Raw genomic sequence first — 22936 nt, 5'->3', positions numbered from 1 at the left:
GGGGTTTAAACCCACGAGCCATGAGATCATGACCTGAGCTGAAGTTGGACGCTTAGCCAACCGAGCCACCCAGGTGCCCCTATACTACAATATTTCTTAATTTTTTTTAACGTTTATTCACTTTTGAGAGACAGAGACAGAGCGTAAACAGGGGTGGGGCAGAGAGAGAGGGAGACCCAGAATCCAACGCAGGCTCCAGGCTCTGAGCTGTCGGGACAGAGCCAGATGCAGGGCTCAAACTCATGAACTGTGAGATCATGACCTGAGCCGAAGTCAGATGCTTAATGGACTGAGCCCCCCAAGCGCCCATATACTACGATATTTCTAAAAATGTATGTGTATTTGGAATTTTGTATTACCAAATATTAAAATCCACAAGAGGAATTTATCCTTTAAAAGAAGCCTTATTAAAGGTATTTTAATTATTTTTTTAAGTAAGCTCTATGCAGGGCTTGAACTCACTACCCCAAGAACAAGAGTCGCATGCTCTACTGACTGAGCCTGCCAGGAGCCCCAAAAGTATTTTAATTTTTAAATGAATGATGTCACCCAAGTAGTATCATATATGTCCTATGCTTTCACATTTTCTAAAGAAATGCATGTTTCTTAATATGTGAGGAAAGCCTTTTTTTTTTTTTTAAGATTTTGTTTTTAAGTAATCTCTACATCCAGCGTGGGGCTTAAGCTTACAACCCTGAGATCGAGAGTCGCGTGCTCTACTGACTGAGCCAGTCAGGCGCCCCTGGGAGGAAAGCTTTCTACAGAGAAGTGTACATTCCATTTGGGGCTAATGATCACACATGTAGAATGTGGGAAGTTGCTGTTAATCATGTTTCTCTGCAAATCATAGGCCCCTTGACACAGAAAATGTTTTCACCAGCTATGCAATGATAAAAGACAACCATTAGTAGTCGCTGTAAGCCCACTCCTTTGGCCCAAGTTTTGCTTTCTGTGTGGGCTTTTGCTGCTTGTAAGCAAACACACTTGTCAGTGCCTAGTGCATTAGTGCTCTAACTGAATCACAGGCTATGTGACTATGTTTCAGTGTGAATGGTAGAACAGTTAACCACGCTGACTCCTTTGTTCAGTACATATCTGGGGTTAAGGTCATCAACTGCCTTTCTAATGCTCTCCATTATACATTTTTGAACAAGATTAAGGAAGGAAAGACCTTCTTACATTTTTTGTAATGGAAAGGATATTGGACTTAGGGTTGGAAGAGCTGGGATCAGATTTCAGCTTTACCTTACTAGTTCTGTTACACAGAAATGTGAAGAGATGGCAAGGCACAGTTTTCTGAGAGAAAATTAACTGGAAAGACCTTGTCTGGGAGGACTGGGAGCCCACCGTTGACTGGGGTGACTGGACCCTGAGAAACTGACTTTCACTGCTGAAACGGTACCCGCGACTGTGGCAGACCTGGAACGTCAGTTTATTAAGTCATGCCATGTGGGAAGTCATTTTCTAATCACAAGGAAGCCTTGGGGAGTAGAATCACCACAGGAATGTGGATGATTTTAGGGTAGGTCCCTCAGCTAAAATAGCTTCCGGGACTTCCCCAGTATACAGGGAACCTTACCAAAGGGACAGTGTTCTTGGTGTTGGTGGGTCACTATACCATCTCCCGTGGATAGTAGAGGATTCTCATGGCCTCTTGGCTTCCAGTTCCTTGTGCTTCCATGGCTGCCCAACTTCCTTTCCGAGGGACATGCTCTGTTATGGCTAATTAATTCAAGCAGGTTACAGTTTGCAGCTCTTCCTCCAGTGGCCTTGTGTACATCTGTGTTGTGATTGTTTCAATATTCATCTTAGGATTTCTCTGTATAACTTAATTATTTTATCTTTAGTTTCTATCAAAAGCAGCTCATATTTTCAATTAATCCATTTTGCCTATGGATAATGCTAACAGTAGCTAACATTATGAGCGCCCATTTGTAATATATATGTGTGTATGTATATGTAAATAAAGCATATATATAAATATTCAACTTTGCATACATTATCTCACTTAACCCGAACAATAACCCTATGGGGCATCGACAATTCTCACTTTATAGATCGAGAACCTGAGAGTTACATAGGTTAAGGGACAGCCCAAGTGATAAAGTTGGAATATAACCTCGGGAGGTTCCATTCCAAGAACTTAACAACCTGACAACCTTTTACCATTTAGTGTCTGAGTTCTAAAATCTGGCTTTACAAATACCTCTGTGTGTGTCACCTGTGGGTGACCTGAGCATTGTTGAATTCTGATTGGTTGAATTTTTATTGTTGGAATGTCAAATGCTAATGGAGTCATAAGGATGCAGATTTCATAATTGCTTTTTCAATGAATTGATGTTGGGTTTTATAGTTTTTAATACATACATATGTGTATCTATCTATATCTATATCTATATCTATCTATCTATCTATCTATCTATGTTTTAAGTTTTAGTTTAAGTAGGCTCCATACCCAATGTGGGTCTTGAACTTACAATCCTAAGATCAAGGGTCACATGCTGTACTGACTGAGCCAGCCAGGCAACCCGGATTTTATAGTCTATACTGTACTTAAAACAAAAGCTCTTTTTTAAAAAAAAAAAAAAAAAAAAAAAAAAAGGTTATGAAGGAAACATCTGAAAACATCCAGGTCAATAGATCCTGGTGATGAAATGCCCCCAAACACATGGCTCCTTCAAAAAAGGGACATATTCCTACAGCAGTTTCTACAAACCAAACCTGTATGAATGCAGAGAGAACATAAGAGTGAAAAGCAAGAGTTCTGAATCGTTATTCAGGTTTACTGAGCGCTTTGTACCAGATACTGTTTTAAGCTCTATATGTATATTAACTCATATAACAATCAAGAAACCTATGAAGTAGGCACTATTTTCATCCCCATCTTACAAGTAAGAAAACTGAGGCCCAGAGAGATGAAGCAACTTGGTCCCAAGCTAGTTATCGGTGGAGCCAGGATTTGAAGTCAGGCAGCCTGGGATGCGTTGTTCACCACCACCGAGCTCTCCCCAGTGATTGTTGTGGGCTCTTGTCCTTGACACTCTGTCATCTATTTGTGGAGCCTTTTCTGTTTGTGCGCTTGGATTCTTTGGGGTTTCCTCAAGCCTAGTCTTCCCTAGGAGATCTGGTGATTTGCCCTGACACCCAGAATAGATATGGGAAGGCTTAGTAGCTGTGATTCATGATCCATATCTTAGATTGAGTGGGAAGTTTTGTGTTTGCTGAAATCCTCCTCATCTTTAAATCTCATGGTTGTTGATAGAGGGATATAATAAGATAAGCCAAAGGTATCAAAGGGAATCGAAATTGTTTAATGTAAATATAGTCCAAGGAGGACTTCTCTACTTGATAAAAAAGTGCATATAATGGGTCTCATTTGAATGCAAAGAGAGAAGAAGGCTTAATAATGATGATGGTAGTAAGCACTTGTAGAGCACTCACTTCAGGCTACCCAGAGTTCTCACTGGAGTACAGATACTAACTTAGCCTCAGCCAGAGCAGTCAGCCTAGCTTTCAATGTGTCAAAACACGGAGTTTGAGCCCTTCAAGAATTTTCAGAAAGTGATTATCAGGAGAGGTTCCCAGGAAGGGTTAAGGGGCCCACGGACTCTCTTCCCACCTGGCTGTGTGACATTGGGCAATTGAACCTCTTGTGCTATTTCTTCATACGTATTATGCGTAAACAATGGTTCCTATCACAGAGGGTTGTTATGAGAATTAAATAATACATAAATATAAACACGTGCATATAGTACATGACAGTACAGTTGGATAAATCTGAGTTGCTATTGCTGTTGTCACCATTAATATGGCCATGTCCACCTCTGATGATTTGCAAGCACAAGAAAGGATCATTTTCTTTCCACTAGTAACTGTGGTATGCCGGATGTTTCTCCTCTGTTCCTCAGGGCAATTCTCAGCTCCTCCGTTGTTACCCTCATGGGCGGTGGAGAAACTGTCCCAGCTCTCAGCTGGGAAGAAAGAGCGGGTGGGGAGAATGAGGAGGGAGGGAGCGAAGCGGAGACCCAGAGACAGAGGTGACAGAGGGGCAGCAAGAAGAGAAATAATTTGCAGCGAAACAGAACTGGAGACTGACGCGGGCCCTCTCATCGCTCTCCACTTCTTGGACCTGGAACGGATTATTTTACTTTCTAACCTGGACCCGCGACGCCGGGCTGGGTGCAGAGGCCACATCGCCCCCTCTCTGACCCTGCTCCCCCTCCCCACCCCCCAACTCCGGGCCCCGCCCCGCGATTGGCTGGCTCCACCCGGGCCGTCGCCGATTGGCGCTCGCCAGCCGGGTCTACGGGGTTTAAAGAGGGGGGCGGGGGCGCACTGCCCAGCCGCGCCGCTGTCCCCGCCGCCGTGCGCCCGTCGCGCCGTCGGAGCTGGGCTCGCGGCCTCTCTTTGCCTGCCGCCGCTTCCAGCGTCTCACGTCCGCCCGTCGCCGGTCAGCGGCTCTCGAGGGCGCGCGCGAGAGGACCGCGGCAGGTGCGGTCCAGTCCCAGGCGCAGGCACAGCTGGTGAGGGGCGAGGCCCGCAGACGCCAAGGTGGCCACCATGGTGGCCACGTGCCTGCAGGTAGTGGGCTTCGTCACGAGCTTCGTGGGTTGGATCGGCATCATCGTCACCACGTCCACCAACGACTGGGTGGTGACCTGCGGCTACACCATCCCCACCTGCCGCAAGCTGGACGAACTGGGCTCCAAGGGGCTGTGGGCAGACTGCGTCATGGCCACGGGGCTGTACCACTGCAAGCCCCTGGTGGACATCCTCATCCTGCCGGGTAAGGACCCCACCTCTCGAGCGGCTGCTCCTAGCCCTTATCGTCGGGGCAGACCCGGGATGGGCGCATTAGATGGCGTTCACAGAAACGTTTCAAGGCCTTGAAGACCTTAGCGCACATTTTGATACTTCCAGTCCCACCTTGTAGAGAGATTAGGCAGTCCTGAATTTAGCCTCTCTCAGCCTCAGTTTTCTTATCCGGAATTTGGGATGATAGTGGTAGCCACTGGCCGAGTCACCCTGAGAAGTTAATAAACTGAGACGCAGACACCTAGTTGGAACTCTGTCCATGTTAACGACTGACGGTCACCCACCTGCCTCAGGCTCCCACCGTCAGTGGTTCAGAAGTACTGTACTTCCCTCCACCCCCCCCCCCCCCCGGGGGCCTCTTCCCTCGGGCGTTAGACTCCACCCGAAGAGGCGAGGAGGAGAGAAACCCTAGCATTCCAGCGATCCCAACAGGAGTAGGCCGAGTTACCCGGTCTTTCGTCTTTGTGAGACTGGCCACAAGTCCCGGAGCTCCTAGCTCTGCCAGGTCGGTTCCCGTAGGTCCGGGGGGCCTGTGTTACTCCCCCCACCCCTTGCCCCCGCAGTGGGGGCGTCGGTCCGCGGGCCTGCGGGGATTCCGCTCCCTGCCTCTGCACCTCTCATGTCCACTAGGGAAGAGCTGTCGTCCCCAGGGGGGCCCCGCTCACCTGGCGAGAAGGCGCGCCACCATCGGTCGCTCGCTCCCCTCCAGCTGCGGGAGACAAGGGAAGAATTATCTAGCCTCCCAACTCCTTCGATGCCAGCAGGGGTCGGGTTCGGAGGGGGTGGTGGGCACTGAAAAATTCTGGGCAACAGTTTCAATTCAGATGTAAACCTCCAGCCAGTGGGTGGTTGGGTGATTGGCGAGGTCGTGGGCTCCCCTTAAGGATTGCCTTCTGTCCCCGCTAGTCTTTGAGGATGGTGGCCATTTAAAGGCCTATCCTTAACCAGCGGGGCAACTTGGTCTCAAGACCAGTTTGGGAGCCTTTGGCTTTGTGCCATCTCCTGGGTGAGCCTTTAGCTTCCTAGAGACTCTGCTCCCCCTTTAAACCTACCCCAAAGTGCCTCCTATTTCCCAGTCCTTGTGGTTGGAATCAATCCCCCCTTCCTCCTTGCTGCCCTGGTATTTGACTCTTGTTTCCATCAGGGCACATTTTGACATTTTTGTTCATTGTGAATCAAGTTTCCCTACACATTTTAAATTCCTCAAAGATAAGGATGGCGTCCTACTCTGTTTCCATCCTCTCCTGCATCAGGAAATCCGGGGAACAGGGCTGGTGCACACAATGTACTTTCTTCTTTTCCGTTTTGAACGTTCAGAATGACAGAGATGGGGGGAACCCAGATCTTCACTTACCTTCACTTAATGGTGGCCTTGGTAGACCTGGGTCAGACTCCGGGATCCAGTGCTCATAACCTGGGTAATTTAGGACAATTCACTAATGTCTGTGAATCCCAAATGTCTTCCTTTAAAAAGTAAAATCAAACCAACCACCTATCTTACAGAGTTGTTTTGGGGATTAGATATGAGAAATGTAAACCTCCTTTGATGTAGTGTAGGTTTCACAAATTGTAGCTATAATTTTTTTCAAAAAGCTGGGCATGGTATTTGTAGGAATCTGATTGAAGCATAAAATCACTCTTTCCTTCCTTCCCCTGAAATTAAGTTTACTGAGCATTCAGAGCCAAGTGGTTTATTTTCGGAGAACAGACCATGTTCCATCCTACAGATGGAGTACATTTTAGGGAGGGCCTAATCCTTCCTGCTGTCCCCCTCCCTCACACCTGGGTGGGGACAGGAACAGATCTCAGTGTCCATCTTTTGTTTTTTTAGACATGGCCTTGGCATCTAGCACATGGATAGCCTGCACTATGAATTTCAGAACCTCAGTTGCTAGTTGACCGTCTCCGTTGTGTTCACCCTGCTCTCCTATAAGCTGCAGGGGCGTAGGACTTCCATCAGAGATCCTGTTTCAGAATCCTGTGGCTCCTCTTTGGGGGGGTCTTCGAGTCAATAAAGTCAATAGTTGAGTGTTTACCCTTAATTTTGAAGAAGCTGAGGTGGGTAATGACTGGAAGAGTACCCTTGTGGAGTCTGAATTCTGGTAAAATAGCTAGGTCTTGCTAAGAGACAGTGTTGCAGTTGCGTCTTGGTATGAGAGTCGTGTGGAGTGTGTGGAGGCAGAAATCAGGGCTCATTTTTGGCTTTGCCTTTAACTCTACCCACCCTCCCACCCGCAGCCACTAGCTTAATTTCCTCTGAGTGAAAAAGGAAGAGTAATAAGTACAACCCCCTCCTTTATTTTTGGAGAAGGGAGAGTGTTTTAATGAGAAACAATACATTGAAGTCTGCCATATTCTGCTAGTATCTTGTCAGATTTATTTTACATAAATTTGCACATATTGTAATCTGTTTCTTAATGAAATTGTTACCTGGCATTTTATTTGACAGCATAACGTTCAATTGGGTTTGTTCCACTCTTATTCAACTTCTTTTTTTTTTAATTTTTAATGTTTATTTTTATTTGGAGAGAGAGAGAGAGAGGGAGGGAGAGAGAGAACATGAGTGGGGGAGGGGTAGAGAGAGAGGGAGACAGGGAATCCAAAGCAGGCTCCAGGCACTGAGCTGTCAGCATAGAGCCCGATGGGGGGCTCGAACTCTTGAACTGCAAGATCATGACCTGAGCTGAAGTCGGACGCTTAACCGACTGAGCTATCCAGGCTCCCCTATCATTCAGCTTCTTATTCCTTAATTCATAATTGTATGTTTACGTCATCTGCTGGGGGCACTGTGTTAACTCCATGAAGACCAAAGCAGGAGTCTGCCCTCTAGGAATCTTTGGGGCCAGAGAGATGCCTTTAGAGCGGATACCAGACCGTTGTGGAAGCATGCCCAGGAGACTGTGGGTGAGGCAGGAGATGGAGTCTGACCATCAGTCAATAGGGGTCAGGATTCGTGAGCACAGCAGTCTCTGGGGAGATGTCAAGAGAGGAAGCCTGAGTCTTAGTTTAGTTAGGGCCACACGCTATGTACAACGTGAATTAAAAGCACATGGTTAGGACAAAATCGCCGAATATACCTGGTATAAAATGATTGCACTGACACAGAGTAATAACACTGGTAATAATAGCTAATCTTTTTGGAATACTTAGTATGCGCTAGGCACTGTTGTAAGCACTGTATGAATTAACTAATTTAATCTTGGTTGAATTCTTTAAAAATTTTTTTTTCAACGTTTTTTATTTATTTTTGGGACAGAGAGAGACAGAGCATGAACGGGGGAGGGGCAGAGAGAGAGGGAGACACAGAATCGGAAACAGGCTCCAGGCTCTGAGCAGTCAGCACAGAGCCCGACGCGGGGCTCGAACTCACAGACCGCGAGATCCTGACCTGGCTGAAGTCGGACGCTTAACCGACTGCGCCACCCAGGCGCCCCGGTTGAATTCTTTTAGAGAGATATAGGTACTATTATATTTTTACTTTATAGATGCGGAGAGTGTCAAGACATAACAGTTCAGTAACTTGCCCAAGGTCACACAGGTAGAGTGTATCAGCAGCAGGCTGGAGTCAACATAGACCCTCACAGAAGGCATCTTGGAAGATTTGAGTTTTAATCTGAATTTTTCATAAGGTGATGCAACAGTGTAGTTGGACTCTTGGCCTCTTCATCCTGAAGGCTTAGACCAGTGGTCTAGCCTAGAGCTCTCCATCCAGTATCTCCAGCCTCCAACCTCCCTTTCGTGTCATGGAGTCACTTTAAAAACTGAACATGTGAAGTGATCTTAGATAACATTTACCACATTCTAAGTCCTGGAATGGGACGAGAGGAAGGCAGATGGTGCTGAATTCCCTTGAGCCAGGGTTCAGGGGTCAGGGAGACCCACGGTCTAACCCCTCTGTGTGCTCTCTTGTGTCCAGGCTATGTGCAGGCTTGCCGAGCCCTGATGATCGCAGCTTCAGTCCTGGGTCTGCCGGCCATTCTCCTGCTGCTGACGGTTCTCCCCTGCATCCGAATGGGCCATGAGCCTGGTGTGGCCAAGTACAGGCGAGCCCAGCTGGCTGGCGTTATGCTCATTCTGCTAGGTAAGACAGCTTTCTATATAGCACCCCAGCTCCAAGTGAGTCTGATGAATCTCAGATCTTGCTGCTGCTTCATTGAGTTCAAGAGCATGTAAAAGGAAGCCAAGTGAATCCACCCAGGAAAAGATCCCCACAATGTGTATCCCTTTATGTTTCCTGCGTCATTTATGCAGACGGATGAGTAATGTCTGTGGGGGTCACTAGGCATGAAAATAAATTTAAAACCAAAAGGTAAAAAGGATTTTGAGGGTATACTTAAGAGAGAGACCAAGCGACAGAAGAGTAACACAGTGGAATCTTTTCTTTGGGAATACCTTTGCCCGGATCCCATAGCAGGTCAACTGAGTCAGAATTACTTGGCATCAGACCAAGCAAAGATATTTTTGGAAAGCTTCCAGGTGATTCTTACTTGTAGCCACGATCGAAAACTTCAGTTAACCTATAAGGAAAGAGTAGAGAAAGGAGGACAAGGGAAAAGCAAGATGTTGAGGGTGGTAGATCACTAGTGATGATTCAGTCTTTTATACAGTAAAGATTCACTGGGCATCTGCGGAGTGCCAGGCATCACGGTTGGCATTGGGGACCCTGGGGAAGAAGGTAGTCTCTGCTTGGAGTGCACTTGGATATTTTCATGGAGTGTGGCATGTGCTCATCTAAAGAAGGTCCACAGATTGTGCACACACATAGGAAGGAACTTAAGACTGGAGGAGTTTCCCAGAGCAGAGGATCCCAGTGATGAGAGTTGAAGAGAAGGTGGTGAGATCTTAGATTGCGGGGGGTGGAGGGTGGGGAGGGGGCACAGCCCAGGCCTAGGAAATGGCACGTGCCCACTCAGTTTTCCTTGTTGTGCTTGCCCACAGAGGGCTTGATTTAACAACCTAGGGAGGGTCCTTCTAGCTCTGCTCTCTTGAGTGACTTCATTTCTCTCTACTTTTTTCTTGAGTGCTAATTCCATCAGCACATTCTAAATCCTAATAGAAGACATGAATTTTAAGAACAGCAGCTCTTGTTGCAGAGTGCACTGATACATCGGTGAGCAGCAACTGCTCTGCATGTGGGTTATACACGAAGTCAGGTATTCCTGAGACAAGGAATTCCCATCCCCAAACTGGTATCAGACCATGTGCTTAAAGGTAAGGGTCAGGGTTCTATGCAGGTCAATGCCACTTAGTAATGGTCACACACAGTGATATTGGTGAGGGAAGGGGACATGAGAGGTAGGGATGCCATTTCCCAAGATTGCAAAGGGATGGAGGTTTTCAGGGGCTTGTGAAGCCACAGAAAATTCAGAGGAGGGGCTTGTACACACAACTGTGTGTGTGTGTGTGTGTGTGTGTGTGTGTGTGTGTGTGTGTAGGGGGGAGGGGTGGGTAACAGGAGCAAAAAGGCCAGAGGGCCACTGTCATTTCCAGAGAAGAATCTGGGCATGGACATTTTGGGTCCAGCCACAAAGAATTTGTGATGGAGTGCCCCATGGAACACACAATCAGTATCATGTGACTCATCTAACTCACAAGGTCCTCTTTACAGTGCTTTTTGGAAGTCAGATCTTTACATTCGAATTCTCTTTCCAACAGTTAGACCAAAGCTCTACAGGTAAATTGGTTTGCGGAATCCAGGTGGAAACCCTTGTCATCTTTGGCAGGCACCATGGTTGCTTTCCGCATATTCTTACAGAAGTCCCACAGGGCTCTCTCTATCTCTGAGGGTGCCAGAGCGAAAAGGTGGGCCTGTTGTATTAGGTGTTCATTTTTAGAAATTCTGGCCTTCCATCTGAGAGTCACCGAGTATCCACTAAGATATTTTTGGCTGTGAAATTCCCCAGGGCTTTCAGATAATGCAGGAATGTGGAGTTTTCAATAAGGAGGTACTGAAAACAAACAAACAGATAAACAAACAAACAGAACCCAGCCGTGTTGGAAAATAAAGATATAAAAGCAAGTACATACAGACAAATTGGTATTTAAATAAACTCTAAAACCAACTGAATCGTCCAGCTGAATAGCAAGGGTTATTAAAAAACCAAAGGCAACCAGTTGTTTGAAACTTCCTAGCTGAATTAAAGCTTTTCTTTACGTTTTTCAAGTGGGTTGGTTGGTGTATGGGGACAGAATCACAGAGAGGAGCATGAGGTGGGGTGGGGAGTGGTGTGGGTCCCTCAGTCCCTGACTCCTGTCTGAGTGAAAAGATGGAGGGGCATTGAGTGATCTGGCCCTCTCAGAGAGGCTGTACCTTTCCAGCCACTCGCTATTAGTTTGGGCTGAGGACACCTCCCTGTGCCCTCTTGTAGCGTTTAATTTCCAGTGTTACCTGCCGCCTCTTTCATGGCTCCTGCCGGATTTATTTCTCAGTGCGTGGCCATTTGCCTTCAGGTTGGATGTTGTTTTGACAGGAACAAGCTAGCTCTGGAAATGTAATGCTCATTGTCTCAGCTGTGGCACCGGCTGGTCTCCTCTGGGTCGTCTTTGGAGCCCGGTGCCTCGGTTCCCCTGTTGGCAGTGGGTGGGAGGAGCTAGAGTGAGTGAAGGCTCCCTTTGTGTTGCTCTGGATTGGCTTCTGACGCTCTGCTCTCCCCGGAGAAGCCAGTGCTGGGCTCCTGCTGGATCCTAGAGGTCATCAGTGGTGCTTCCGCTGAGGTGTGGTCACTGACCAAAGGGGACTAGGCAGCACCGGGGTTTTGGGGCCTGGGAACTGGAAACAATACCAAAGCTAATCTTGGTATGGAAACTGTAAGGACTATTAATTAAAATCAGTTCTTCCTGACCCTGAAAATTTTTATTTTTCCAAAAGCTTAAAAAAATTATATGTCTGTTGTACAATAGCTTTATCTTCTCAACTGTCTTAAGTTTGTGAGGATTCAGCCCTGCTTTGGGGGAAGGCATGGGAGCCAGATGTAGCAGGCTCCTTAGATCTAGGATGGATCCAGGCGAACATAATCTGTAGTTTTCTTTTCTTTTTTCTTTTTAATGTTTATTTATTTTTGAGAGAGAGAGAGAGAGAGAGAGAGAGAGAGAGACAGAGCATGAGTGGGGAAGGAGCAGAGAGAGACAGAGACAGAATCTGAAGCAGGCTCCAGGCTCCGAGCTGTCCGCACAGAGCCCGATGTGGGGCTAGAACTCATGAACCATGAGATCATGACCTGAGCCGAAGTTGGTAGCTTAACCGACTGAGCCACCCAGGCGACCCTAGTCTGCAGCTTTTCAAGAGCCCCTGCCAAGGCAGGAAGTGCCTATGCCCTGAGCTGCTTTATCTCATCACTGGGAGCCAGACCAATGGTACTGAATCTCCAATCTACCACTTTCCAGCTGTGTGAACTGGGGCAGTTACTTAATGTCTCTGAGCCTTTCTATGAAATGAGACCATAATGCTTTCATCTGAGATTGGTAAGAATAGTGAAAGGAGGTATGCAAGTTATTTAGCCTGGCGTCTGGCACATAATAAGTGCTCAACAAATGGTTGTTATTATAATTGCTGTTGTTGGTTAGAGGAAATAGAGACCTAAGCCAGAGGGAAGTGGGTATTCTTTTGTTGATGTCTCATTTCTGTGGGGTAATCTCCACACATGGCACTGGTCAAGAGAGACAGTGAGCTGTTCCTGGAAACACTAGGTTGGTTGCATCCTGGTCTAATGGAAACATTTCCATTGTTTACTTTGTAGAAACTGGAGTGTAGGGATCAATAAATAGTTGGAGTTTTTTTTGCTTATTCCATTATAGGAAGCTATGTTAAGCTACCCAACTGAAAATGCTCAAGCTTAGTTCTGATTTGGTCTCATTCTCACCTCATTGTAACTTAGAAAGTACTTGATTTGAGTGTTTCTTGGGGAGATGAGGTAGGGAATGGACAGAAAGAAAGTGTATATTCTTCCCTAAGTGGGACCCTCTCAACTTCTCTCCTTTTTAAAAATATGGCCCCAAGAATCCTATTTGTATTGGAAAAAAAGTTGTTTTAACTTGAAACTTACAAGTTAATAATGGAACTGCTGTAAAATAAAAGGCATGTGCAAATGTGGGACAGGTTGAGTTTGTCCGGCACACAGAATCAGATGTCCTAGGAAAGGTCTCCCTTGGGTGTGTAGTAAACAGTGATGCTCTTAATCCTGGCGTCTTAAGCAAATAGATGGAAAAAGTCTTCCTCTAAAGTCATTAGCTTTCTACAAACAAGTCCGTAATGTCAATCAAATTTTATGTGGGTAGTGGGAAGGCTGCGGTATCTTTAGTACGGTTGTGGCTTAAAATGAACTTACTGGTAAAATTGGAGGAGTTAACTGGTTTATGAGGTCTCTCCTATCTCTAAATTCTGTGATTAAAAAAATATTAAATAACCATGAGACTGGCTTTTAAAAAAGGTTATGGGAAAAAAAAGATAATGATGTGTGAAATAGAAAAATAAAGGAAAAAATGTTGAAAGCAGGCCAGGAAAAATAATATAGTCAAACATTCCATTGACTTGTTTTAAATATTAAATCTTCATAAAAGCCATAGTATGAGAGGAGTATGTCTTTTGGCAACTATGTTTTCTTATGTCAAAATTTAGAGAATGACAAATGATAAAAATAAAAAGTAAAATTTTTCTAGATTCAAATTATAAGGAAACAACAAATAAATATGACTCCAGCCAATAGCTCATTAGAAATCTCATTACTTGTTGCCTTAAGTTAACTGGCACAAAGCTAAAGTTTGTTGCTATTTAGATCATATGTTATAATAGCATCAATTGTAGAAGGCAGCATTCTTTGCATTGTAAAAAGTTTAAAAGGAGAAAGTTTAAGAAATAGTTTTTATTGTGGAAAATTTCATACATACACAGAAGTAGAAAAAATAGTATAATGAACCCCCATGAGCCCAAACTCATTCTCAGTCACAGCCAATCTGCTTCATCCATGTACTTCTTTTCTTCTAGTCCCCAGATTTTTTTTTGAAGCAAATCTCAGATATAATGTCAAGGAAGAATTTTTCCAGTATTACTTATATCATTCAGAGTAATTTATGTGATTTTAATGGAAATATTGCTTGGTGCTAGAAATAATGCTCTTAAAAGTACTATCAGTTCTTAGTTCTGAAAGTGACAAAGCCTGAAAACAGAGATGTTCATTGGAGGAAGGAAGAAATGAATCTGGTGCCCTTCTGCCTTTTTGGGCCCCCTTGTCAGTCTTTCCCTCTGTCTCTAAATTGTTACCTTCAAAGTCAAACACACATGTACTAATATTATTTAATTTCACATTTATTTAACTCCGTACATTACTGTGTGTCATTTAATCCCTAAAGAAATTAAAAGCTGTGTTTACATTTCATTGCTCTAAAATTGCTTTTCCAACTATTTTCTGTGTTTGGCTCTATCAAGATCATTGTTAACTTTTAATGAGGCTGTATTCTGTCAACTAAAGAACACATTGTATTACATTATTTGAAACTTACCAAAAGAGGCAAACAATTTATTCTATAAAGAGCAGGAGTTCTACTGGTGAGAGGACCAAGTCTGGATGAATCTATAATCTACACAGTGAAGCTTTCTTCTCCCCTGCTCTCTTTCTCCTCCACTTCCCCCTCCTCCTCCTTTTTTTTTTTTTTTAAATTTTTATTTTAGCTAAGTATGTCCCCAATTTTTACTTTCTGCTCCCTCCCAAATGACTTATTCCTGCCCCCCTTGTACAGTTAACTATTGCATCTTTTGAAGGTAGAAGAGGAGAAACAGATTGAAAAATCTGAGTGTTAAAATTCTTCTATTAGAGACTTACTTAAAAAATACATTCTGATGACATGCAAAGAAAAGCAATGAAAATTCTCTTTATCTTTCTTCACTTTTCTTTACCTTATGGGAAACTGTGACTTTTTTAGAAAAGCATTTTCTTTTCTCCAAATAATTGGGAGAGCCATTATAAACTCTGTGTGTGTGTGTGTGTCTGTGTGTGTGTGCACACGTGCACACAAACAGAAATAAATCCAGCAGGCCTTCTGTGTCATTAAGACAGCCCCAAATTATTGCCAGTTTTATTAATATTTTACATCTTTTGGTTAAGTAATGCATTTTAACTTGCATTTTAACTTTACTGCTGAAAACATTCCCCTTTCCCTTCAAACGATGCTGAAATTGAGTAAATTCTCCTTTTTTAGTTTCTAAACATTCTTCATTCTGAGTTCAGTTGAAGGTCACTGTTTGTATTGAACCTCTCATTTCCCTTCGTGTTGTGTGGCGGCCTGTCATCTTTCAGTGGTTTTGATGTGGTTCGTCTCTGAGAGCCACAGGAATCCGACCCAGAGTTCATTTATCTGCTAGGAAATAAAGACCCCGCTAGCACTAGTCTGCCTTGTTTTGCATGGATTATAAAAGGAGGAAATTTTTAATGAGGTAAATCATGAGTTTGTAACTTTAAGTGTGTTAAAGTCACATTAAGGTTTTATGATTTTGGAAGTCAGTTTTGATGTGTTTGAAGTGGAAAGTAGACTTGAAATGAGACCACCTCTCATCCGCTCACCCACCCATTCAGTCCTGATAGGCTCATTATTTAAATGTTTAGACATGTTCCTGATTTTTCCTTTTTCTAGTGAATTACACTGGAATAAAATCTAATAAAATCCCTAAAGCAATCAAAATCAAGACTGATGGTTATTTTTGGAATATTGAGCCTGATTTCTTTCCCTGTGTGAAGATACTCTTATTATTTTGCTTAGGAAAGGGGGAAGAACTAAATGAAATTAGAGGCAATTTCTTTTTTTTTTTTTTTTATTAAATTTTTTTTTTCAACGTTTTTTATTTTTATTTTTGGGACAGAGAGAGACAGAGCATGAACGGGGGAGGGGCAGAGAGAGAGGGAGACACAGAATCGGAAACAGGCTCCAGGCTCCGAGCCATCAGCCCAGAGCCTGACGTGGGGCTCGAACTCAGGGACCGCGAGATCGTGACCTGGCTGAAGTCGGACGCTTAACCGACTGCGCCACCCAGGCGCCCCTAGAGGCAATTTCTTATCTTATTCTATAAAATCTACATCAAGTCTGTATTGGAGTTAGGTTTACGTGAAATGTGGGGAATACTTGTGAGTGTGTGTGTGTGTGTGTGTGTGTTGTATGTATAAATACGAAGTAATTGAAAAATATTATACCTAATTTGAACCATAAGCTGTTTTCAAACCAGTTGTTTGGCAATCAAATATTTTTTTTCCTATGGAATTCATCTTTTCACTCTCCACCTTCTCCCTGTAATCAAGCTTGGGTGTTTGGAAGCACTTGCTAGGGTGCTGTTTTGCTCAAGCAGAGAGGGCCCCTTTTGGGGGTCTAGGGGTGTGTAGCTAGGTTATGTGTTGACACGAAGAACCAAGGGCAGTTCTCTCTGGCTGAAATGCTCTAGAAGAGTTTCTGTTTCTTGTCCTGACAGAGAAGACTTCTCTCTTTCTCTGTGCCTTGCTGAGGACAGTAGCCAAGCTGTTCTCCGTGAGTGCCACACTTGGAATGTGCGGCTGGAGGAGGAGAGAAAAAGACTCCCCCACCCCCACCCCCACCAGGTGTTTGAGGTCCTGAGCTGGAAAGGGAAGATACAATTAACACTGGTCTTCTTCTTTTTTAATTTAATTTAATTTAATTTAATTTAATTTAATTTAATAAGTTTATCTATTTATTTTGAAAGAGAGCATGAGTGGGGGAGGAGAGGAGAGCGTGGGAGACAGAGAATCCCAAGCAGGTCAATGCTGTCAACACAGAGCCCAATGCGAAGCTCCATCTCACAAGCTGTGAGATCATGACCTGAGCCAAAATCAAGAGTTGGATGCTCAACCAACTGAGCCACCCAGGAGTCCCAGCACTGGTCATTTTGAGAACATTTTATTCACAGAATGAAAATACATATTCTCATGGTGTCTTATACAAACATTACAGAAGCTGGCATGATTGATTTTACTCTTTTAAGAAAAAAATGAAGACATTAATATATAGACAGATTTTAGCTTCTTAGATGATCTATAACAACTTAAATATGTGAATAGTACATAATTAATGGAGTGAATTTAGGCTGCTAAAAAGTCAATTTGAGCAATCAAAGCCCCCAAATTAACTTTCTTCCTTCTGACTTCCACTTGGGATCTATGTATTTTTATGATAGGAATCACATCTATTTATGTGTATCTATACCCAGCTTGGGGGAGTGAGGTTATGTTACAAGTTACACAAATGCAGTGAGCTAGTGTAAGAGATCTTTCAAAATGGGTAAGGCTTCAATCTTTAGTTCAGTTTAGAACTGATGTACGAGGCTGTTAGAATTGAGTGCTTACGTGTACAGAGAAATTATATTTCTTCTATTTGGGCCTAGAGGTAAGTCAGAAAGTCACTCAGTGTGAGTAGAAATCAAAAATGCTTGCTGAGTTGAAAGTAACAAGGATACTGCAGGCAGCAAACATTGCAGTGCTCTGCCTTGAATTTATTGAAAACTTTATGGCTTATGATTGGAAACCTCATTGTTACTGTTTTCTTGATCTGCCGACTTTAATGTATCCTCCCAATTTAAAGCTTCAACTAAAATTTCTGTCCTGCTTGTAGTTGTGAGAAATCAGATGATACCAAAGGAGGTTATGGAGTTGCTTTGTCTAGAGTTGTGCTGTTCAACACATGAGCCACCAGCCACATATGACTATTTAACTTTTAATTAATTAAAATTCAAAACTCTGCTTTTTGATCTCACTGGCCTCATGAAAAACGTTTAAAAGCCCATGTAGCTAGTGAGTGCCGTATTTGGCATTGCTGGTGTAGAGGTTTAAATTTATTTATTTTTTTAACTTTCTTATGGGCTTCTGCCTGCCTTTTTAGCTGCTTTGCTTAGGAAGAGAAGAACTAAATGATATAGAAGCTATTTCTTAGTTTATTCTTTCAAATCTACACCAAGTCTGAAAGGCTGGTTGGTGGAAGACCATAAAATTCTACCATTGAGACCCATCACAAATTCCAACACCATAAAATCCTCGGATGGGTAAATTCTTTTACCTTGAGTGCTGTTTATGGTATGTTGAGATTTTGTGATTGCGAACAGCATCACACAAACTCAAACTCTTAGCTGATATTCCACTGGTGTCTAACAACATTCATCACAGCAAGAGAATTCACATGGCTTCTTCAGGTCTTTGTAATGTGAATTGACCAAATTGAAAAAATAGAGTGGATAAATGGAATGGGCACCACTGTGTTTCTCATTTCGGAATACCTCAGGCGATGCAGTCATTCAGCTAGTCGACGCCGAGCACATACTATGGGCCTCATAGTGGGTTAAATACTGACTTTACAAACATAAGTAGGACATGGCCACTGCCGTCAAGGAACCCAGAACTTGGAATGGGAAATAGACATGTAAAGAGATAATTATAATACAATTAGGTAAGCATAATAAAAGAATCATAAGTATAGATACACGAAGTAAAGATACATAAGTAAATACAAGTACCTATTTTTCGGCCTCAGTGATTTATTTCTGGGCTTTTACACTGGAGTTCTTTCATCTCTGCCACCAGTTGAAAAAATAAGCATCTAGCAGTTTGACACAGCTTTCGATCGGTTGATTCTATAGATGCAAACTTGTAGGTTCAGGTTGCCACGGGAGCAGAGCTGTGCGTATCAAGCTTTCCGGAGTTAGTTGGAGGCCAGAGGGGTGTGCATGTGGAGTGAAGGGAAGCCTGTCTGCTGCTCGGGGTGTGTGATGGGTGTGCCCAGTCATAGCCCTCTCATGTCTCCCCAGCTCTCTGTGCCATGGTTGCCACCATCTGGTTTCCTGTGTGCGCCCACCGCGAGACCACCATCGTGAGCTTTGGCTACTCCCTGTATGCAGGCTGGATCGGTGCTGTCCTGTGCCTCGTGGGTGGCTGTGTCATCGTCTGCTGCGCTGGAGATGCCCAGGCGTTTGGTGAAAACCGTTTCTACTACTCTTCGGGCTCCAGCTCCCCAACCCATGCCAAGAGTGCCCACGTATAAGAGGGCTGCTAGCCTGCCCACGGAGGTGCTGCAGATACTGGGGCCACGGCCCTCGGTTTGCTTGCCACAGGCGGGGAAAGCCCACTCCGCTGCCAGGCTCCAACGCCAAAGGTCCAGAAAAGCATCCTGTCTGGCATTTTTTAGTCTTAACACCCTGCTCCCCATTTATTGCCTTAAAAGAAATCTTTAGCTCAGAAAATGCCCACACACTTTTCTCATGGTTTTGCCCATTATTAGCTCTTTTCTTGGGCATTAACTTTATTGTTCACCGGGATATATACATATATGTATGTGTATGTGTATATGTATATGTATATGTATATGTATATGTATATGTATTTTCCTCTCTCTCTTTAAATTTTAAATATCTTGCAAACATTGCTGAGTTGGGTGTGGGGAGAGAAATAAAAGACACTTTTCAAACCGTTACAGATGACAATGGGAGCTTCATAAAGATGCCTCTCTGTTCGCTCCCTCCTCTTCAGCTCCAAGGTCATTTAGTTATAAGCGATAGAAAAAAATAGAACTGGGGACATGGGGTGGGGAGGGAGGGGACTGTGGAACTTTCCTCTATGGGAAACTTTCCCTTTTGTAAGTCGAGGGCAAGGGGCGGGGATATTTTTTAGTTTGTGATTTTACATTTATCTGTACATACTTTTTCAAGATTGATCATTTTTATAACCATGGTTTTCCTGAAATTCTCAATTCATCGGTATGAAGGAAATGAACCGAATAGACTTTAATTATATGACAAATAACAGTACAAGTGAATATAACTGTGACTGACATTCCACAAAACGTTTTTGGTTTCCAGGTTTGTACGGTGTAGTTTTTAATCCTACACTTGCATGTGCTTCAAATTAACACATTTTTAAAGCTTTCCCCCATTCTCTATTTTCATTTTGTTAGCCATCTTGAAGAGATATTGTTTAACATAAATTGTGCTGTTGAATTTGGCTTTACGGGTGTAAACACTGATAGTGTATCAGTATCTGAGACCCCAAACTCTCCAAACATTGATGGTGCATTTTGTTCTTTAAGTGAAATCTGTGCAATAAAATAACAGACTGTCTGCAAAAGTGGCTTTTAATATTCTCTTATTTTCAAAACATTTTCAAAAATGTCACTAATCTCTACTAATAATTTATAGGAACCTGGTCAGTGACTCAAGAACAAGTTATTCTGCACGGCCCCGAATAATTAAGATGTTCTGTATTATTTACTGTATCATGGTGGTCATGTGTGGTCATAAAAATGCAACCTAGGTGCTCTGTTAGATTTCTTTAGTGGAATGATGTTATAGCATCTTTAAGTCATATATAAATGGTCAATAATTAGAAACCAAGTTCCAAGCATTACACAGTTAAACTCTTTATCTACTTTGAACACTGAGTGAAGAAATTGGCTAGGTATAAAAGGAAGTATAAACCACACACAGTATAGGGTATTTTGGTAATAGTATCTAAAATGCATTTTTTTCAAAATTGTTTTGAAAATTTGGAAATTTTGGACAAAAGATGCATTGAGTTGATTTTTATTTGTTTTTTATTCCAGAAACTGTGTCAGGTTATGAATCTGTTATAAAACACACAGATTACAATCTATTTTGGCAGTAGTTTTCCAAAAATACTAATTTCTTTAGCTGATAATATAATAGACAGACATTTCCTCTTTGGAAATATCCATTTGGGCTAGTCATTTTGGTAGATATCTGTGTATGTTAGGAGATTATAACTATTTCTAAATTACTTGTGCAGAAGAGACAGTCTTCCTGTTGACCCAAATATTTGCTTAGTTATGATGCAGCTTTTGTAAGAATGTAAGTTGTGTAATTGTGTTGGAGGACTCTCTTTAACTAATAAAACTTGTCAGGTGTAATGACTGTAAGCACTAACAGAGCAAAAGGCATCCAGGGGGTGGGGACAAGACAAGTAAGACCCCCACATACCCTCTCCTTAGCACTGCTGGCTTGAATTCAAGGTGTTTCAACTGATAAATCTATGCTCTTAAAGACTGATCTCCTCACTCAGCCACCTCCTTCGTTGACATTGCTGCTTGCTTTCTCACATGAGGGGTCATGCTACATGAGCCCACTTTTCCCTGCAGTGGGAGAACAGACACCCTAAATCTCTCCTAGCTGATCGCTGCCTGTCTAGTTAGGAAATCCCACTTAAAAATTTTATTTAAGTGTTTATTTATTTTTGAGAGAGAGTGGGAGACAGAGCATGAGCAGGGGAGGGGCAGAGAGAGAGGGAGACACAGAATCCGAAGCGGGTTCCAGGCTCTGAGCTGTCAACACAGAGCCCGGCATGGGGCTCAAACACCTAAACCTTGAGATCATGACCTGAGCCGAAATGGGACGCTTAACCCACTGAGCCACTCAGGTGCCCAGGAAACCCCATTTTGTATGTCATAATTACAGGGTTGGGTTTTATTATCAGTGCTAGGGAGGGAGAGGAGGGTAACTGTTCCTCCAGAACAGTAGTGTCCAATAGAAATACAATATAGCCACATATGTGATTTAAAATTTTCTAAAAGTCACATTAAAAAGCTGAAAATAAGTGAAATTAATTTTAATTTATTCTATTTAATCTGACATATCTAAAATATTATCATTTCAATATGTAATCAATTAATGGGATATTTTATGCCCTTTTGTATTGTTTTTGGATTCCAATGTATATTTTACACTTATAACATGTCTCTGTACTAATCACACCTTTTTAAAAACATTTTTTTTGTATTTATTCATTTTTGAGGGAGAGTGACAGACTGTGAGTGGGGGAGGGGCAGAGAGAGAGGGAGACACAGAATCTGAAGCAGGCTCCAGGCTCCGAGCTGTCAGCACAGAGCCCAATGCGGGGCTCAAACTCAAGAGCCTCTAGATCATGACCTGAGCCGAAGTTGGATGCTCAACCGACTGAGTCACTCAGGCGCCCCTGTACCAGTCACACCTTAAGTGCTCAATGGCCACATGGGCTATTGGCTATTGGATTGGACAGCACAGCTCTACAACTACAGGTTCTGCTTCCGTAATCATCCAGTGGAATTCAGACTTGATGATTTTGTCTCATTAGAGCCCCATTGGAACCTGGCAATACAGTGACAGCAATTGTTAGCCAGGGGAAAACAATGACCCCCCCGCCCCAATCACAGGTAAAATAGCAGACCAAAGTGCTCTACCTGAACAACTGGGAAAAGGGAATTCATGCTCTTGGGACCTGTTTGTGTCAGGAACTTCAGACTTTTAATCCTCCCCACAGTCCCCAGTGTAAATGAGGAAAATGAGAGAGTTTAGGTTATTTGTCAAGGTCAGATAGCCACTATACAGGAGAAAAATGGGGTTTAAGTCCATCTAATTTTAAAGCCCTTGTACTCTCATATATGAATCACTGCTAGGAAGTCAGGTAAAATGCAGATTCGTTCTCCTCACCCCCAGAGGCCACTCAGTAGTTCCGGGCCGTACCCAGGAATCTGCATTTTCATTGCGCACCCCGGTGATTTTGATGAGATGGTCCCCATGCCACACTTTGAGGAACAGTGAAGGGAGGGGCCTCTTTCTCATGTCTTCTGTGTGCAGCTAACCACGTCCCATCCCTCTCTGAGGGCGAGATGACTTTGAGACGTAACATCCAGCTTTCCCTCCTCTGGCCTTTTCGAAAGAGACCCCACGCAGGGGATCTTTGGTTTGAAATGAACCAGTTGTGTTCATGCTTTCCACGAATTTGACAGCAACCAAATTAGAGAAAGAATGTTTCAAGGAAATCTCTGAATCTGGGGATGCTAGTTAGAACAACAGCAACAAAGAGGAGAAGATTATGTAGCTAAAGAATACAAGATACATATTTGTGCTGAAGTGGTGGTTTGGAATAACAATAGAACAAAGTTTGGTTGTGTCTTGCCCTGTGTGTGTGTGGTTTTTTTAAATTTCAAATCTGCCTGTCAGTGTTTCTCTATACAATGTACACAATGTGAACTGCAACATCTTAAATGTTTGGCAGGACATTCATGCTCATGACATCACATGCTGGGAGGACAGGGAGGCCACTGTAGGGCTGGCCCTGGGGAGAGGCAGCATCAGTGCTGCCATTGAGATGTC

The 22936-nt window shown here is 43.4% G+C and overlaps 1 protein-coding gene across 1 annotated transcript; it reads left to right on the top strand.

Moving 5' to 3' along the window:
- Positions 1-4347: 4347 nt before the first annotated feature.
- CLDN11 (claudin 11) lies at positions 4348-19916 on the top strand. Its single transcript, XM_049629633.1, has 3 exons — positions 4348-4786; positions 8732-8896; positions 18605-19916. The coding sequence occupies exons 1-3, from the start codon at positions 4561-4563 to the stop codon at positions 18835-18837; spliced, it is 624 nt and encodes a 207-aa protein (XP_049485590.1). The 5' UTR covers positions 4348-4560; the 3' UTR covers positions 18838-19916.
- The last annotated feature ends 3020 nt before the right edge of the window (positions 19917-22936 follow it).

The sequence above is a fragment of the Panthera uncia genome, chromosome C2 (genome assembly GCF_023721935.1).
Source record: "Panthera uncia isolate 11264 chromosome C2, Puncia_PCG_1.0, whole genome shotgun sequence".
NCBI lineage: Eukaryota > Metazoa > Chordata > Mammalia > Carnivora > Felidae > Panthera > Panthera uncia.
Note: the sequence above shows the minus strand (reverse complement) of the source record. Positions and strands in the feature narration are given on the sequence as shown.

What these genes read in the sequence shown, in the direction of transcription:
- CLDN11 (XM_049629633.1), top strand. Translation starts at nt 4,561, where the DNA reads ATGGTGGCCACGTGCCTGCAGGTAGTGGGCTTCGTCACGAGCTTCGTG. An exon ending in GGACATCCTCATCCTGCCGG is followed by an intron (nt 4,787 to 8,731) that starts GTAAGGACCCCA and finishes TCTTGTGTCCAG; the next exon opens with GCTATGTGCAGGCTTGCCGA. An exon ending in CGTTATGCTCATTCTGCTAG is followed by an intron (nt 8,897 to 18,604) that starts GTAAGACAGCTT and finishes ATGTCTCCCCAG; the next exon opens with CTCTCTGTGCCATGGTTGCC.